Source organism: Ambystoma mexicanum, chromosome 11, assembly GCF_040938575.1.
Source record: "Ambystoma mexicanum isolate Mex_15411 chromosome 11, UKY_AmexF1_1, whole genome shotgun sequence".
Lineage (NCBI taxonomy): Eukaryota > Metazoa > Chordata > Amphibia > Caudata > Ambystomatidae > Ambystoma > Ambystoma mexicanum.
Window position 1 is genome coordinate 1,316,267,702 of NC_090934.1, and position 20,104 is coordinate 1,316,287,805.

The following is a 20,104-nucleotide window of genomic DNA, read 5'->3' on the forward strand; positions in this document are numbered from 1 at the left end:
AGCATCACGCTAATATTTTCAGCCGGTTAGGTTGTCATGTAAATAAATATTCATAACGAAAGGCCAAAACGTTAAATGTTCTTATCCCCATAGTTGTTCCTAAAACACGTCATTGCAGAGGCAATGATGCTATTGATCATAACAAAGCTGCAAAGCATTTGCCAATTCAGTGTTTAACTACACCAACATTCATCCATTTTCTTTGAGGTTTACGTTCTTTGTTAAGTAATTCATAGAATATGTGTGTTCAGTGTTGCGTTATTGTCAATGCCTGCGCCATTCAGTAGTCAACACACGCTAGGGTGAAAATGACCAGGGAAAAGCGGCTCTCATGTGCGTTCCAACTGTGCAACAAGACTGGGCTCCATGCTCCCATAAGATCTTTTGGGGACAATTTGCTCATTGTGTGGTCACAGTGTGCATGTACTCATGGTTGCAGGCTTGCTGTTAATTACCTGCCAACTACGATGTAAAGCGTTGCTTTTCTCAAGAACTCAAGATATCCTGCAGTCTTGTTGGAGGATCGTAAATAGAGATGTGCTCAATGGTTAAAAATAAAACACCTCATGTGCCCCCAAATATGACCTGATAAGCAAGGATCTTCGCGTGCTCATGGACCCAATAATTTGCGAAAGCTGCCGTAAACAGAATGCAAAACACTGCTCCAGTTTTTATTATGTTTTAAGAGAGAAGTGTACCCAAGGAGCCTTAAATCTGTGTGGGTGCGTTTTCTTACTGGCTGCAGGATACCCAGAATGCCAGAATATCAGGGCTGAGTGCATCTGCCACACAACCCAATATAATATAGCAGGACTTGCATGACAGGTGAATTGGAAGGCATGGAATAAACGGAGCCCTCAAGTCGGCTTACAGTAGCTGCAAAACAGGAAGGGCACTTAGGAGAAATTAAAAGAAGATCTTCTTACTGTGGTGAATAATCCAAGTGTGTGCCCATTTCTTTTTTCTTTACCTTGTTAACTGAAAAGCATCATAGGGGCAAAAAGCGAACATGTCTTCTTGTAAATCTCACAAGTGTCAGCTCCTATATAAGCCAAATTGTCAAGAAGATAATCATATGACCTTTTTGGCTCTACACCCAACTATCAGTTCTTCCTAGACCCACAGAACAGCATGGCAAAGGAGGCGAAAGGTCTGGCCTTTTACCAGAACCAGTTGTTTTTAACCAGATACATGACGCTTACATCATCAATCAACAGATTTGCCAACGAGGCCTCAATTTTGACCAACAGTTTACAAATCTGGAATTTGGCTACCTGAAATCAAAGACAGTAATTTCAGGAATACATGATCATAATTTTGAAAAATGATCCAGCCCACCTTGCGCCTCAAAGATGAGAAATGGCTTAACTATATCTGTGCAATTTTTAAAATCCTATCCTTGCCCATTAAATATTATATATCAATTAATTATTGAGTAACAAACATGTGTGGCACCATTTGCTTTTTCAGCGGTACAGTTTAGACAAATTACGTTTGTTTCGGTATTGTATCAGAAAAGTTTGGCCTGGGAACCGTAGAGCTTGTAAGTTATGAAAAAGTGGCTTCTTTTAAGCGAATAATGCTTGATCAATTGATGAAGACAATGAGTACTTGCCTGATATTAGCATTGGCAACCTCTCCTTCCACAGCTCCTTTGGTGCTTGCAATGTTTCCCCCTCTATCTTGAAAAGGGACTCACACTAGACTGAGGTTCCCTTTTTTGAAAGTTTGATATCAACAATTAACTTTTCTAAGTTCTTAGGTGAGCCTCTTTTCAGATGGCAGTCTAAGCTGTGTAAACCAACATAAAAGTTGGTGATGCTACATGAATTTAGAGAATGAATGTCCCGTTATTCTCAGCATCTTTTACCACAAAAGTGGTTCAGCAGCATCTAACAGTTCAATAGTTTGAGGGGGATACTCAGCTTATCATCTAAGAAAAATTGGTACGTTGGCAGTCTTGCAATGGTTAATAGGGTGAGCCTAACATACTCAGAATGTCAAACCATATATTGGTGTAGGAATACTCCAACACATCCATGAAAAATGGAAAGGGCACCATTCCGTACAGCCTACCAAGGGAATTGTATAAATCCCACAGGTGGTGGCCTTGGATCAGTTGATCACTTTGTGGATAAGTGACCAGGGACCGAAATACTCAGGTGATGTAGGGATGCCTCATTTTGTCACATAAAAAACAAAAAAAATGCAGTAGTTCTAGGTCTGCCTCCCAGCTGAAAACGAATGCAACCATCTTTGGGAAGATTCTGGCAAGGAAATCGATAGGATCATCAAGTCAGAAGGGTTTTGTGATTGTTTTTTTCCCCTGAGCTGACCCGTAAACTATATGGCTCCATAAATGGAGCAGTAGACTTAAGCCCACTCTTTAGTTTATGGACAAAGGGTTCAACCAGGTAGTTGGGAATACATTGTAGATGGCTGAAGAGTTTGGGATTTTGTTTAAGGCTGATGGGAGGTATACAGTCAGTTTAGGAGCATGCACATACAAAAGTAGCTGTTCCATGTCATTTTACATTTTTGAATCCTGATGTTTGGTACTCAAATCCACGTTGTTAGCTGTTTTTTTGGGTTATTTTCTCACTGCCCTTTTTTGGAAGACACTACCCCATAATCCCATGCTGCCTTCCTACTACCTGCCACCCTTCTTTAGGTTTCTTTATGCTTTAGCGCTTTCCCGTTTAACCAATATGCTTTGCTCTAATGAATGGCCCATTCACAAGATGAATTTGCTAAAGGCAGTTTTACAGAAGGCGTTTTCACATGTTACCAGAATAGCAGTAAAGGAGATCATCTTTCTCAATAAATAAGAAAAGAAGAAAGAAATAAGCAGGAGTGTCTGCACTCTTCAGTGTTATTTGATCTCTATCCAGAATCACTATTTCAGATGTTTAGAGTTGTGGATAATATCAACCCCGTTGGGCACAAAGATTGAGAGAAGCACCCACTATGCCAGTAATTTAATAGTAATGTAATATTATACTTCCCAAATCTGGTAGATTGATATAAAAAGAACGCAAAGTCATAATCACATAATTAAGCAGTATTTTATTATTTTGAAGCAACCAAGCTTTAAGTGTATGCCATAGTTATTATACAGGTCATTTTCTCATTTGACACTGTGAATGGGATACACTCAAAGGCTTTGTCCTTGCAGTCACCTTGCTGGGAATCTCATTTATCATATAAGCTTTTAATGTCCACTCGGATCTTACTGAGATTACACCGGGCAAGAAGAGATTAATCAATGTACTGGTAGTGGGAGACATCTTCAGCATAACCTGAAGAAAAAAAAAGTAAGATCCAATACTAAATTATTTGCATGTTAAATAATGCTCTCATTGGTTAACACATTGAAGGAAAGCCCAATGCCTACTGAAATACTACATTTAGAAGGGGCAGTTTCATTTCCATTTTAACCAATCTCTAACAAATGTGCTCAATTAATGTTTTGTTTATTTGTACGAGTTGAAGAATTCGCTCGTTTAACTGGTTGTGTTGATGGGTGACCATCCTCAGACCAGAAAGAGCAATACACTACATGAAGAACATATAAACCTGTTATCATGAGGGCACCAGGCATCCACATGCTGGAAGGTTGGTGGATCCAAGCACATCTAATAGTTGCAGTTCTCGAGTGACATTCCTTCTGTACCCTGTGTGTACCTGTTAGTTGCTAATGAAATTCCTCCCTCTAGTACATTATACAAAGTTAACTATAGGGCATCTACATTACAGGCTTTTTTTAAAATTAGATTATGGTTTCTGGTACTGTTCTCTATTAAATATCTGTGCTAAACGTCATTGTGTTGCGTGTCTTTCTTTGATGAAATTGTTACATACAAAAGGATACTCCTCCGTAAGACATGATTTTAGATGGTGACTATTCCAAATGAAGCCCATCAACCTTACCTGACAAAATGTCTGTATTCTGGCATAATATTTATACATTGCACTGATATGATAATGTACGAACAATGTGCAAGGAAATAAAGAGATCATTTGCCATTTCAGACCCAAGTACAGCTTTTGAACTAGTAAATATCATTTGAGCGCAGCATAATCCAAGACCAAGGCTCCGAGTACAAGTGAAACTAAAATGCTCAGAAGTATAGAATAATGAATAAATAATGCTAAATTGGAGTAAGTAGCTTGGGTAAATATTTCGAGATTGAAAGCATTCAAAGTAAACCACCTGATACCCACAGTACCAGTGCATAAATATTGTGCCAAAATAAATACATCTGAGCAGGCATAATAACATTGATGTTTTAATTAACGTGTTTAACTTTCGGTGCTCTTAACCAAAAGACAAAACCTTCCCAGAGTTCCTTTTTTAGTATTCAATTTTGAAATGCCATAACTACAACCTGAAATGCCAGAGCTTTTCCCAGTCACAGGCTCAAACTGTTCTGAAAGGGCTCCCAGTCCTCCCATCGTTGGGCTCTGTTGATCGCAAACGCTCTTCCCTAGTAGTGAAACACACACATTAAGAAGGTAATGACATCCAAAGAGGAGGGTTCATGGAGGTTGTGGGGGGCAGAGGGGTTAGTCAGTGGTTGACTTTTACAGTAAAACAAAAAGTATATAATGCTGCTAAAATGAGGGAACAACTAAAGAGCCAAAAGATCAAAATGAAAAAACGGACAAAACAAATTCTATATCAATTCAAAATTAATCCAAACACAATGAAACAATTAAACCTATTCTATCTAGTGAGCCTTGTGTTAGAGTTCAAGAAACATGTTCATCGTCCCAAATCAAGCAAAAAGCGTCCCAAGAAAAATGTCTCTCACAATCCTGTTGTCTCAATCCACAGCAGTCTCAGTCTCCGGTAATTTCCTTAGGATGTTCTTTTGCAGGCACACTTTGATTATTTAATTAGTGTAATCAGGTCAGATTGAGATATATAGGAGCTACAACAGTCTCTACAACTAAAACGATCTTCATCTTTTGGAAGCGACTGAGCACAAAGGTGTCAGGATAAAGTAACTTCCACATCATTTGTTTACTTCGTTTGCTAGGGTTGCAAATCCCACCCCCTCGCCTACCCCCCCAACGAATCAAACAATGTCCTCATGTTCCGACAAACTGACCTTTAGCAGGTGTCTTAATTCTTCTAGTCTATTTAGGAGGGGGTATCAAGAAATAACTGTGGGAACTTGAGGTTTGTGTATAACAGAAAGGGGTGTGGAATTAGCTACAGCAAGTGTGCTTGGATGGCTCAAAACATAACTGTTTTATAGTGGTTCCATTCTCCCCGATAATCCCCGTTTTCAAAATAGTCAGCAGGCTATAGCAACTGACAGCTTCTTACACCAACTCTTAGTAACAGGGGTATGAAACAGCATCTTAGCCCAACTCTTAGTTACAGGTGTATGAACAGCATCCAACCCGCTTCTTGTCCCAAAATCAAAATCACAGCAGTATAGCACCCAGCTCCCTTCTTTGCCCAACTCATAATTACAAGGCTATCACGCCAGGTTTGCTCCTTGATTCAAACCAGAATCACAGGTATACAGTTGCCTAGATCATGGAGCAATATAGTGCTCAGCTCACTCAGGGATGTAGTACGTAGGTCATAGTTTAGCAGTTCAAGGTTTAAGCAGGGAGATAACGATTTCCAGGCTACCAGGCCCTTTAGCAGTCAAACGGTCACCAGTAAGCTGCTCCAGGGATTGCAGAAACCTCTTCTTCTCAGGCTCCTGAGCACTCTTAGGCCTCCCAGTCTTCTGGAGCCTCTGTTTTCCAGCACCCTCTTTGGTGGTCCTTGCAGTGCCAGTTGCTCCCTTACCTCTGGCCAAATGCTTCTCTCACTACTGTCCTCACTGCATGTTGCCTAACCGATCTATGTCCCTGATGGACCTTCCTTCGGACAAAAGTCATTCATCCCATTCTCAGCCCCACTCAGTTGAGTAGAAGTCTCAGTGGGATACTGCCTGTACACAGTACTGTGGTCTTCCATCTCAGGGCTTTGCTGTTGTTTTGAGTAAGTGCATATTGAAATCCCTCCAGTCCAAGGGTTTCACAAAGAGGAGTCTGAGGTGTGGACTATCGCCCTGTACTTAGACCATTCAGGTTTTCCTTCCGGCTTTCAGCAGGGGTATCCATGGGACCCTGCACACATCTTGCAAGTTGCAAAAAGACTGGATGTCTTGTTTTTATAACTTTTGGTACTTGTATCCTCAGAGGTCCCCTCGTATCGAGGGCATATCTTCTTTCTTGACAAGCTTGTCTGAAGGTATCACGTTGGATATGACTTGCTTTGACCAAACATACAAATAGGGCAAATACAGCTCTCCAGAGTAAGAAAATATATCCTCAAGCTCGGGAAGGATAAAGAGCCACAAGGAGGACTCAACTCTGTGACAACTGCAGGTAGCTCATAGCATTGGTAGCAAGACATCGGTAGTTCAACGTTTCTGGTCTGCAAAGCCCCTATCAGGGCTCAGTTAGGGTTCAGGGCTTCCTCACAGAAGATATTAAGGTAAGTATTTGAATTGAATAAACTAAAAACAATTTCACGTAACATGATACCGTATGTTTATTGCATAAAATAAACATTAATTGGGATTAACGTAATACTCATTTATACGGCTTAGAATGCCATTACCCATTGTTTTGGGAATAATTACAAATGTTGTACTTTGAACGATGACCAAAAAGAACAAGTTACTCACCAAACTGGTAACGTTCTTTCGATGGGATGTTCCTCTGATGTACTCCACATCCATCACAGTTGTGTCTCACAGCTATACACTTCGGAAACTTTTCAGCAGAGGGCCTTTTGCATCAATGGCGTCGATCCCATGTCCCCCGAGGGCCTCTGTCGAGGTTCGAAGTCACTGGATGTTATATATAGGACGCACAGCGCCCGTTGTTTTTTTCCCTCAGAACGTGTGACACCAGTCTCCTGCCAGTATAACAGCCTACAGCCTTGCGAAACGGAAGCTGCAATCATAGAGGAAATTCTCCAGAGGGGCAGGCGGGAGGGCAATGTGGAATACATCAGAGGAACATCCCATCGAAAGAACGTTACCAGTTTGTTAAGTAACTTGTTCTTCGAAGGGATTGTGTCCTCAGACACATTCCACATCTATGACAGACTCCCAAAGCAATACCACAATATGGAGGAGGGAAAGAATTTAGAATGTGAAATTTAGAGTGTCCAATCAAATGGCTGAATAGAGGACTGCCTTACCAATGGCTAAATCCTGCCCATGGATGGAGTCCAGGGAATAGTTTAACACAAGTATGGACAGAAGCCCATGTGGCTGCTTCACAAATATTGCGAATAGGAACAACCCTTTGTACAGCAGTGGACGCAGCCACACCCCTAGTGGAGTGAGCCCATAAGCCTACCAGAGGGTCTTTCCCCGTCAAACGGTAGCACTCAGTGATAGTCAAGATAATCCATCTGGACAAGGTCTGTTTGGAAACAGCCTGACCCAACCGGTGTCCAGCATAACCAACAAAAAGCTGATCATCCACTCTGACCCGGGACATCCGCGAAAGATAGAAGCTTAAAGGTCTCCTAGGATCCAACCTATGGAGCCTCTCCTCTTCCTTAGGAGGATGCAGAGGAGGATAAAACCTTCTGGCTCAAATGAAATTCAGACACAACCTTTGGAAGCAAAGAAGGTTGCACCCGCAGGTCAACCCTGTCCTTATGGAAAACAGTAAAGGGTGGCTTGGCAGAAAGTGCCTGCAATTCACTCATTCTGCGTGTGGAAGTAACCGCAACAAAAAACACAGTTTTAAAAGACAACAGTCGCAATGGACAAGAATGTAAGGGCTCAAACAGAGCTCCCATTAGAAACTTTAACACCAAATTAAAATCCCAACCCGGCACCTGGAAAGGTGACGGTGGAAACACATTAGTTAGTCCTTTTAGAAACTGAGAAATCAAAGGAATCTTAAAGGAAGAACACTTTGATGAGCGCTTAAATATGGACAGCGTCGCCAGGCAACCCTTAATGGTACCCACTTGAAGGCCCTTGTGGGCTTAAGAAAGCAAAAAAGACAACACCATAGGAATGGAACATTGAAAAGGATCCACATTCTGTTCCCTGCACCAATCGCAGAACTTCCGCCAACGGCAACGGTACAGGGATTTCGTTGTGGGCCGCCTGGGCGAAAGCAACACCTCCATCACTGTTTATAGTGATAAAAATCGAAAAATAAAATCTCGAAAAAAAAGGTCGAAAAAAAAAGTCACATTTTTTAATGCTGTTTTTCATTCGAATCTTTTTTTTCGACCTTGTTGTCATTCGAGATTTTTTTTTTCGAGATTTTGACCGACCACCCTCCATCACGTCCTCAGGGCGGTCCAAATCCTCGTATCGCAACCTTTCAGATACCAAGCATGAAAGTTGAGAGACCTGACATCTGGATGGAGAACCTGACCACCCTCCCGTGAGAGCAGATCGTCTCGGTAGGGAATACGGCGTGGAGGGCAGATGGACATGTCGAGAAGGTCCGGGTACCACGCTCTTCTGGCCCAATCCGGAGCAATGAGTATCATTCGGGAACCGAACCTCTGACCTCTGCAACACTTGAGGGATGACAGGGACTGGAGGACACACGTACAGCAGTGGGAAGGACCACTCCACTACGAACGCGTCCCCTAAGCCTCCTCCTGGAGGAAATTCCTGCAAGCAAAATCTCTCACACTGCCAGTTGACACTGGTGGCGAAGAGATCCACTTGTGGGGTTCCCCAAAGGGCGAAGATCTCCAAAGGACTTTCTGAGCCAACTGCCACTCGTGAGAGACCGTGCTCTGCCTGCTCAGAGCGTCCGCAGCCACGTTTTCATCTCCGGCCAGATGAACTGCCGAGATTGAGATTTCCTGTTGGATGGCCCAGAACCAGAGCTGCATCGCCTCCCTGCACAACGGGAGTGACCCTGCCCCCCCTTTTTTGTTGAGGTAATGCATGGCCACTGTGTTGTCTTTCATAACCGGGACAGTCTTCCCCCGCACAGACAGCAGAAAAGCCTTTAGGGCTACCCTGATGGCCCTCAGCTCTAACAGATTGATGTGGAGTCTGGACTCCGACGGAGACCAACGGCCGCTGGCTGTGAACTCGTTAGCATGTGCGCCCCATCCTGTGAGGGATTCATCCATCACGATCGTCATCTCCGGCCATGGTTGCCAAAACGGAGCCCCCTTCATCAGATTGCCTTCGTCAGCCCACCAAAGAAGATCCTGGGCGACCGAGGTCGAAATCTGAACAGGAACCGACATCTTGCAGCCAAACCGTCACCACTGCATCTTGACAGCCCTTGACAGTCTGGCCTTGGGCAGCAGAAAAATGCAGGATGCCATGAGGTCGAGCAACCTTAAGAATTCGGAAGCCGGGAGATTCTGGGCATGTTGAAACGTGTCCACCATCTGCAGAATGTGATGAGCCCTCACCTGGGGAGGCAAACACTGCCACAGGGACGTGTTGAGCACTCCTCCGATGTATTGGAGCCGTTGGGAAGGTGTCAAATGCGACTTCTTTAAATTGAGGGAATGCCAGGTGACAGAGATGATCCAGGGCTTGCTCCGGAGAGCGCGTCCTGATCAACCAATCGTCCAGGTAGGGGTAGACGTGAATCCTCCCTCTCCTGAGGTAAGCTGCCACCACCACCATCAGCTCGGCGAAGACCCTCGGGGCAGAGGTCAATCCGAACAGCAGGACCAAAAACTGAAAGTGCGAGTCGCCAGCCGCGAACCTCAGGTACTTCCTGTGCTTGGGATGAATCGGCACATGAAAGTAAGCACCCTTGAGGTCCAGCGACACCAACCAATCCTGAAGGCCTGGAGGACTTGAGAAAGAGTGACCATCTTGAACTTGTCCTTCCTGAGAAGCTTGTTCAACCAACACAAGTCCATGATGGGTCTCAATCCCCCCGTCTTTCTTTGGGATATTAAAATAAGGGGAATACCACCCCTTGTTCCTCTCTGCTACAGGCACCAGTTCTATGGTGCCTTTCTCCAACAGGAATAGGATTTCCTGCGCAAGGAGCGGATCTGGACGCTTCAAAGAGAGCTTCCCCGGTGTATTGTCCTGCGGCCGCTGAAGGAAGGGAAGGCAGTAGCCGTGGGCTATGATATCCAGAACCCACACATCTGAAGTAATGTCACGCCATTCTCCAAGATGCTGCGCAAGCCTGCCCCCAACTGGCAAACCATGGGACATGGCCTCATGACTGAGCTGGTGCAGCTGCGGCAGTGCCTGAGGGCAAAGAGGCAACTGCCCGAGGGGCTTTGGCACCCCGAGTACCTTTTTTTCCACCACGGGTACTCTTACGGTGGCCCCTTTGACTGGCAGCTCCTCTCAATCTACCAAAAGAGAGTAGAAACGAAAGGAACCTCCCCCTCCATTGCTGTCCCCTAGGCTGAAAAGGCAGAGGTTGACGCACTGCAGCGCTCAAAGACTTCGCTGCAGCTTTGGAGGTCTGCAACCTCTCAAGGCTCTGGTCAGCCTTGCTGCCAAATAAATAAATGCCATGTTCAGAAGACGGGATTGCACATCAGGAGCAAACCGCGACTTCCACAAGCATGCAAACCTGCGTAGTACGGTGCTCGCAGCCATGGACAGGCTGACAGCACGATGGCTAGGAAACCATGCCTTTCCTCCCCCACGGGAATATGCTCAGCTTCATAGGAAATATAGGTCCACCGAGTGTGTATAAATCTTGCCAGGGCACATGTGGAGTTGACAGCCTTAAGTGCCATGCTCCCTGATGAAAAGAACTTCGAGCCCATCCGTCGAAGCGCTTGTCGTCCCTATCCGGAGGGATGGTAGGGTACGCCTGCTGCATTGAGGTGGCCGTAGCCGCCTGAACCACCAAACTCTCAGGAGTGGGGTGTGTAGACAAATAGCTGGGGTCGCTAATAGATGGGCGGTACTTTTATGCCAAATTCTTATTGACCGTCGGAAGTGATTCCAGGGTCTGTCAAGCCAATGGCACCCTTTTTTTGCAACGTAAGATGGAAGGGCAATACCGGGTCAGAGGGGGGACCTTGGTCCAAGATGTCAGTAAGGTCATCCTGAATAAAATCGTCAGGAGGACTGGACCACCCCAGGTATTTGCAAACCCTACACATGAGCCGCCTGTAGGAAGAGTCTGCATGAGCCCCCGGCTCAGACCTACCAAACTCAACCTCCGCAGAAGCATCCAGGCCACTGGCGTCATATAGGGACTGTCTCAATTCCTCCAATGGACTGTCAGCCAACAATCTCGGAGCCTCATCCTGAGAACATGATCTCCATTGTATGATCTTTCCTCCTCTTCAAAAATGTCAGGCAAAGGCTCGGAAAACTGAGCCAAAGCTACAGAGGAGGGCCTGGAGCCCAACACCAGCCTTCCAAACGTAGAGGAAGCCCCAGGAAACTCCTAAAACGCAGTACGGCCAAAAAATGCTGAAGGCACCGAGGGCGCTGAAAGCCTCGACACCGAGAGCCTGGTTGCCCAGACCATCGAGACCGTCAAAGGCTTCAATGCCGGAATCTGCCCCAAGGGAATCGAAGCCGAGACCTTTCCGCATCGACGCTGCTACAGGTGTGGGCTGATAGGACGGAACAGTATCGTCCAAGGCCGACGGGACCGGTGCCGAACAAGTCGATGCCGACGTCGGTACCTCCACAGGCTGCACCGGTCTCGCTGGGGACGAGGACCGAGACCTGGACGCACGTCTTTTGCGACTGCTCTTGTCAGCACGGGACCTCGAGGGCTCCCAGTGTGAGTGGCGGCACGAACCCGAGCCCGAAGGCGTGAGAGCCGCGGAATGAGAGCGCTCTCTGCCTGCTTTGGGAGACGGCATGACAGGAACCGTGCCTTGCGTCTGGAAAAATCGCCATCATCTGCTCTTTAAACGCCACCCACTCCTCCGTGTCGAGGACTTCGTGGGACAGGCGACCGTATGCACTGCACCATCCTTCGAAGAGGACGGGGAAGGCGACCGGTGGCAGCGCTTCCAAGAGTGCCGCGAAGACGAGGAATGGCGGGAACCACTCCGGGACCGAGAACCTCGAGCTTCCTCCGGACGCAGAGTGTCGCCCCTCGAGTCATTGGTGGAAACCCTAGACTTTGATCCGGTCTTACGGGAGGTTTTCGATTGCCTTACCTGCACGCAGCTTCCCATTCCTTTCATGCAAGGCCTCGGCTGTAAGAGACTGCCATTTGGAGCAGTCGGTCTCGTGCGACTCACCCAGGCACCATAAGCAAATACGGTGCGGGTCGGTCAACGACATCTTGGACTTGCAGTCCCGGCAAGTCTTGAACTCAGACCTTGGAGTTGGAGGGGTCGAAGAAAGAGACATCATGAGAGATTCGAAGAATCCACGAGGCGTGCCAAGTTTCACGAAGCTAACACATTCGCTGTCGGAAAAAAACGGAACTGAGGCAACGGGCACTGTGCATCCTTTATATAACATCCGGTGACGTCGACACTCGACGGAGGTCCTCGAGGGACCTGGGATCAACGCAAGACACCCTCTGCTGAAAAGTTTCCGAAGTGCACAGCTGTGGGACACAACTGTCATAGATGTAGAATACGTCGGAGGACACATCCCTTAGAATAACATGTATTTTCTTGTCTGGCAGATTTCCATTAGAAACCTCATCAGTTGATACATTCATCATCAAGATAATTAATGGGGGGGGGATCTTTCCCAATTAGTGCCTGTAACAAACTGAAACAACGTATTTCATAATTTGTCTTTATTTTTATCTTAAAATTAAAAACACAACAAAAGTATAGACATAATAAACTCATTGTTCAAATGCCACAACCACAAGAAAATATACGCATTTACGTATACAGATGTTTTACTTTTCGCCCACATACAAAAAATAAAAGCTTGTAACACATGTTCATCTTTTCCAAAAAGTAGAATATTTTAAAAATAAAACAGCAGAATAAGAAATGATTCATTTGCAGTGTCGGTTCTCTTGCTGGTCTACTAGAGATTATTACTTTTGAATCACATCAGCAGCATAAGGGATGGAGAAACATATAAAAGTTGTATAAGATGTCAGACAGAGGTTGGTGTAAAACAGAAAGGTCTGGTACGACGTTCATTCACCGATATTGTTTTTATCCGATGGATTTTTGGCCAAAATTATTATTTTTGAAAAAGTGAATCGAAAAATATAGGGGGTTGTAGGTAAGGGTATAGAAGGGGTGGGGGGGCATGAATAGTGTCAAATTAATATCAGAGGTTGTTTGGGGAACCACCCCCAAAAAGAATAAATACATTTTTCCATGACTTTTCTTGGGAAGAAATTCTGCAAAAAAAAAAAAAACATTCTCGAAAAAACATTGACAATGAATGAACATAGAACCGAAAGGTCCATATACCTGAAAATGTTGCACTTTGCAAAAAAATTCAAAATGAAAGCTGCACAACTAAGCAACTTCCAAAATATGGGTTGGGTTCATAAGACATTACCTTACCCTACCTTTAGTGATTAAAGGCGAAAAGAACAAATATTTGCCCTGTTCTCCGTCCAAAGCGAAATAAGATTTTTACCAAATCGATTATCTACAGGTTTGTACAATTTATGGGTGCCTTATCGTTAGAGACCCTTCTGTGCAGCCCTTATACAATCTAGATATATGAATTACTGCGGTGGCAGAGGAATGGACCCAAAAGATCTTGCATAGGGATGCACCTCTTCCAAGAGTCGCGAGAAGGACACGCATTCAAGTATTGTTCTGTGTCCATATTTATTAAAATGTACACAAATTAACATTGCACATACTTGCACACCACATGTGTACATACACCTCCCTGCCTGATCACATCAGGATTCAAAAGCCAATACTGGGTGGGCACTAGTGCTAGATACATAGTCTTAGACTACAAACATTGCCTCCAAATGAATATGAAGGAATTTGAGCCTGCCTATGTATGTCCATTGTTGATATAAGTGGGAACAGTGGCATTTCTTGTGCAGTAGAAGTCCCTCTCAAAAGCCAGGCAGCGCAGGCACAGAAGTGGGCTTAAGAGGATGGCCACATGGTCAAAGTATGGGGTCAAACCATCCATACATTGAGGGAACGTTTATTCGCATGCACTTATTAGGCACATGTGACATGTATAGTTGTGCCAAACACACGGTGAGGATGAATCATTCAGAAAATTTTACATTCCACCAAAAGGTGAGTGATGGGCGCAGGAGAACTAAGCCCAGACAGGTGGCTGCACATATTACAACAGTGATTGCATACTAATGTATACATGCTGCGCAGGAACATTTGCACATGCACAAATGGCTTGTAAATCTTGCTCCAAGTGCAACAGACACTACAAAAGGTAAGAAAAAATATCCTGCAAACTCAAACCTGTTGAACAAGTATACCAAGTAAGTTTAGTGAATTAATCCCCTGCCTAACTATGCCAGAAATCCACCTCAGCATCTGCACCCAAGTAGAAAGGTTTGCTCATCACAAACAATGACGAGCTAAGAGTGGGCTGCTGAGGCGGCAGTCCTCTCCATGCTGAGAAGGCTTTAACATCGTTTTGCCAATATAGAATCAACAATGACCGGATGGCTTTTTCGAACTCCACTCTCTGCAGCAGTTTTAGACCGATGCCCATTTTAAATTATCTAATGACCGTGATACAAGCTGTCGTCAATGTTTTAACAGTCGCACACAATCACGGTCTATAGAGAAAACGATTTTTCAAAACATATTTTATATGTTTATATATATATTTTATAAAGTTTTTCTCTGTGATGGCAAGACTGTTTTTTTAACACGGTAGATGCTATTACACAAAAGATTAGTGATTGCAACTTCCCATCTACATCTTTACTGTTGTTAAAACATTGACTACAACACTAAGGGTATTACTAGTTAGACCTATAACAAGGTCAAATTTACATTCCTACCGACGTCCGAGAATAAGTGGTTTATTCTCTGATGTCGGGAAAGACCCATTGAGATACAGAAAAAACTTTTTTACTGCTATATGTGATTGATGTAACGATTATACATATAAAATATGTTTTGAAAAATCGTTTTCTCTATAGACCATGATTGTGTGCGACTATGAATCTTTATTTCTCGGTAGGAATGTAAATCAGACCTTGTTATAGGTCTAACTAGTAATACCCTTAGTGTTGTAGTCAATGTTTTAACAACACTAAAGATGTAGATGGGCAGTTGCAATCACTAATCTTTTGTGTAAAACAGTTTAAAAAAACAGTCTTGCCATCACAGAGAAAAACTTTACCCACTTACTTGATTCAAGAGGCTCTTAGGCAGGAAAGATGCATTAGGTTCATCCAGTGGAGGAAAGTCAAGCTTCCCATCAACAGTCCCACTCAAGAGTTATTATAATTGAGAAAGGGGGATTGAGGAATAGGGATGTAGATTTGCATGTGATGGCCTGAAAGATTATGAAGCATATCTTGACATCAGGGTCAGGTTATAACCGATGATAGAAGGTAACGAAATAATGCAGACCGGTCAAACGTTCATCTGTGAACAAGGGTCTACCTAGTCACTGCCTTTCTACTTCTCATCATTACCAGGATTCTCATTAACAGCAAGGACGGCCTTTGTATCGTACTGTTATTTTTCCTTACTGGCTCTTGGGTCATGACTAACGTCTAAGGCTAAGGAAAGACAACTGAAGGTAGCAGGCTCAGTCTTCTCAGGTGGACTCACCATTTCTGCTGTAGTTGAACTTTTGCATATCTGAGCTCAGAAGACACGTGGGCATTGGCTACCACGATAGACCATCCTCTCCTTGGTATTAGACTTAATTGTATCTAAATGTAATCATTTAAAGAAAGAAGCGCGATGTGTGAACGAAAGAGACCCATATGTTTTCAACACTGCAAAATTTGTTATTTAAGAATGGAGCTACTTCACATATTGCGTCCCCTAGCGGCGGTGCACGTAGTCGCCTCGGTGAAACAATGGTGAAAAAACAGAAGCTGGATTACATTTCTGCAATCAGCCTATTGCTCACATTACACTTGCATAAATTGTTCCAATTGTGCGTTAATTCTGGATTTGTGTAGCCAATTTGACCCGCCCCATACATTATTTGTTTAAAAACAATAGCTTGATCAATTAGGGGTTTTATTTGAATCTCACAAATTAAAATGATCTTGGGTGTTTCCGGTGCTTGTAATACAATATTCCAAAAACAGAGTTTCACTGATAAAATCAGTAAAGCCTTTACACTTTAATGCGTCAGTACTATGGCCTTCATCGTTCGTGCTGAGCTATCTGTTCTCTTTTTCCGATAACCGGATGGTAGGTAGGTAATGCAAAACGTGAAATTAATAAAAGATTGTGCTGGAGCAAACGATACATTCACAGAAATATATTTGGAAACCGTCAACCAACATATATGCATCTTCACTTAGGAGTGTTGGTTAGGATTGCAAAGATGCTCGATGAAGAGATGCTTGATCAAGAGGGATCATGTTGCGGTAATCTGCAGATTAATCGTACAATGCCATAGTAGTAATTCAACACTGCGTCACGCTATGAGATTATCTTCATAACAGGATTTTCACAGCGCAAGACATGCAGCGATAGATAGGAAAATGTTACGTCGACAATACCAATTGCACCAGAAAACTCCAAAAGCAAGTGGAGGAGATTGATATGGTAACTCTGTTATTAAAAACATATTTAAGATGTGTGTGCGCAGGAATGGTTCCTAAAGTTTGGGAATGCGAAGATGTATGGTTGAGGGGTGGGTAGTAAGCTATACAGGCCACGTGGAACTGAGGGCGACATACAGGGATGCTACAGCAGCATGAATCTTTCATAATCAGCTTATGAACGGGTAACATGTTGTACACAGCAAGCAAATATGTTCAGTTATCAAAAATAACATTCTTGAAAGAAAAAAAAAACAATACTCTTGCCCTTAGGTAATTGCTCATGAACTGAAAAGACCAGGAGGGAACTTCACGTATGCTGCCATTTCAATATGTAACGATGTAGTGCAAGTTAAAACTAAAAGTGACTACCAATCACATTTGAGATAGCATTCAATTCCACAGTGCCACTTACATATATTTAAACAATAATTTTCACTATCTTGCGCCGTCACCTGTATGAAGGAAATGTGCATCATAGGCTGCCATACAGCGGTAAGATGTCTGCCTGAATGGATAACTAGGGTAATATCTTTGCATGCCACAGTGCATACATTAGGGGATTGAAGGCAGACACCCTTTTGGGATTCTGTAGGGACACTAACTCGTGGAAGGCAAGAAAGGTCAAAAGATTTCAGTGCAATTATATAGTCAGTGAACAGATCCACACAAGTCGTGGAAAGCGTGATCATCCGTAAGGCAATCACCCAAAAGCCAAGTTTCTGATCCTTCAACCCGGATTGTAACTTTGAAAGCTCCTTTCACTTCCGCTTTACTCCATTTGCTCTGGATGTTCTTACGTTGTGTTTTTTTCTTTACTGTTGATAGGAAGAGGTTGCATAGGAAGCACCATCCTCACTTCTGGAAGACAAAAAGAGATGATAAGAACAAACCGGGCAACCATGGATTCATTCACATCATACAGACTGAACACACCCACAGCACTATCCTCTTTCAAATCACCTAGATTTCAACAATCGCTGGCAAATCCTAGGTGTAGAGATTACGCCCACTTCTAAAACACACAAGCATGTTATAAGTGCTTGTGTTTTTCAAGACCTGCACCTTTTGTACAGAAAGCCTGTTGTTTCATAAGGTGCCCCTAGAACCGTTACAAGATGTAATTTAGGGGTGAACAGTGAGCTTTAACTTTGGTGTGTAACCACTCACTACCTATATTCTAAGCTTACCTGCACCAGTGCCATCAGGCCATTTACAGAGATAACACACTTCATAAAGCCAAATGCTTAACATATCGTTGTGTGATTTGATATCACCAAATATATTAATCTCATTCCTGGAAGGCTAGCTTAGGTGTAGTTTTCCAGCCTGGACTATGGACAGGAAGGCTCCTGTTAATCATGTATAGAGTCTATAGGAGAATTAAATCTGCACCTCCATGCTGCAGATCAGGTACGTAAACTATTTGTGTAGATATATTTTCAGAAAACTGATCCTGCATCTTTTATCAGCCACTTTATCAGATATGAATTTCCTCCACAGACAGCTATGAATGACACCCATTAGAGAGACACTACAGCAACAACAAAGATAAACAAAAGAATGCTCTCATTGCAGGGATCTTGGCCAGCTTGTTGCATTTGCCATTTTTCTGTGGCTTTTATTTATGGGGGACAAGATCCCCAGCCCACCTCTCACACCATAATTGATTCCTTACAACACTCCCTCCTATAAAATCCAGCGAAAAATATGGCAAAACAACCTTTCACCAAATGTGGGGAAACGGCCGCTACGAGGTGGGCGGGTTCATCCCAGTGAAGAAATATTTTGTCACTGCGCGTTGAAGACAAACTGTTCTTCCACATATAACTAGAAGCCTTTGTAGTAGGGCCTTTTTGTGAGTGAACTTTGCGTTCGTAGAGAACTTCCTGCTTTAAAAAGTAAAATGAGAACAGGATGAAAAATACGCATTCTAGAGCATCTTGCTTGTCATTTAGTTTTTTATGACAACATTAGGAACTAGCCTTCAGATTGTCCAGCACACTTCTGGCAGCAACGCGGGACAGTCAAATCGCCACAAACTGCCTAGGGGGACTGATATGCTATCCACCAGCCCATGCATGGCCATTTACATTTGAATTACAAAGGCAGGTTTTAATTGATTTATAGACCTGGAGTTTGGGCAATACTGGGTGATATGCTCTCTCACATCTCGTCAACGGTCCTTGCTGCGCTTAGCCCTTAAACGTGGTCTATGGGGTCCATAACTAAGCAAGAAAACCTGAGGAGGGGGGGCATTACTGGTCTGGTAATGCCCCCGGGGCGTCAGTTACAGGCCCAAGGCCGGTAATGCCCCCTCTCTGAGCGTTCTATAGTCATTAGTATCAGGGACGTTGTACCGGGCTACCCATAGTTTATTTTTCTCAAGTTGAGAAACGGCGTGTAAACAGTTTCTCAACTCGAGAAAAACTATCAAAATACATGGGCGTCTTGGATCAGGGATAAGGGACCTACATGGGATCCCTTGTCCCTTTTCATGGCGACCATTGTCGGATCGGTGCTGCCCCGGGAACACCAGTGTTCCCAGCGCAGGGAAGGACAGAGCAGCGCAGGTAAAATGGGGCATGAAGTGACGAGGAGTCGAGATGTTGAAAAGGGCGGTGGGTCTGGGGGGGGGGGAGGGAGGGCAGGAGACAGGGCGGCAGGGAGAGGTTGCCCTTACCATCAATCTGGCAAGGGAAAATGGTGGCCACCCGCTCTTAGGAGGCTCGGAGCAGGGGTCTTTCCCAGTGTGGGAAAGACCCGGTTCGGAGCCTCCTCATTGGCTGCGAGGCCGCCACACATCCCTCGCCGGGTTCTAATACCTGATACGACCCTATGCTGTGAGTCTATGAAACTACATTTATATATTTGTTGTAATCTTAACACCCCATCACACAAAGCCGGTGAGTCACGCGTAACATCTTATGGAAGAAGGAGGGCAAGCAGCAAGGCCCTGTACCAACTAAATACCATTAGGGAAACGGAGTTCAGTTGGTTTATGCAATGGCTGTGAACAATCCCAAACTTCCACTGTAGCGTTTGGAAAAACAATATACCAACCTTATGGATCTTAGCATCTATTTAGAAAGCACCCATAGATTTGCTCCGACTAGTATAGTATGGCATACGGATTCACTCGCAGAAAGAAAAGATTGTGCATAGAATGGGAAATTAATGGCAGCAAAAATATGATCATTGTACATGCAAAAGCTCCACTGGTAATGAGAATGTTAAATGTGGGGAATCGCTACATTTGTTGTTAAATAGGCACGTGTGTAAGTGGCAATTGCCCAGGGAAAATTAGAGGACGAAAACGGAATTAAAAAGTGATAACATTTTGATCTGTACCGTTGCAAATTATGTACCAACACACTCAAGATAAGTGCCTTTTTAATGAACAACCACATTTACAGATGTAATTCACAAAACACATAAGTTACACATGCGTTGAACGGGACTC

At 44.0% G+C, this 20,104-nt stretch overlaps 1 protein-coding gene across 1 annotated transcript in view; it reads right to left on the reverse strand.

Moving 5' to 3' along the window:
• Positions 1–12,714: 12,714 nt before the first annotated feature.
• LYSMD2 (LysM domain containing 2) overlaps positions 12,715–20,104 on the reverse strand; it is a 441,535-nt gene continuing 434,145 nt past the window's right edge. The window contains exon 3 of the mRNA XM_069624819.1: positions 12,715–17,502. Coding sequence (XP_069480920.1) covers positions 17,457–17,502 — 46 coding nt within the window. The 3' untranslated portion in view covers positions 12,715–17,456. The remainder of the gene's footprint in view (positions 17,503–20,104) is intronic.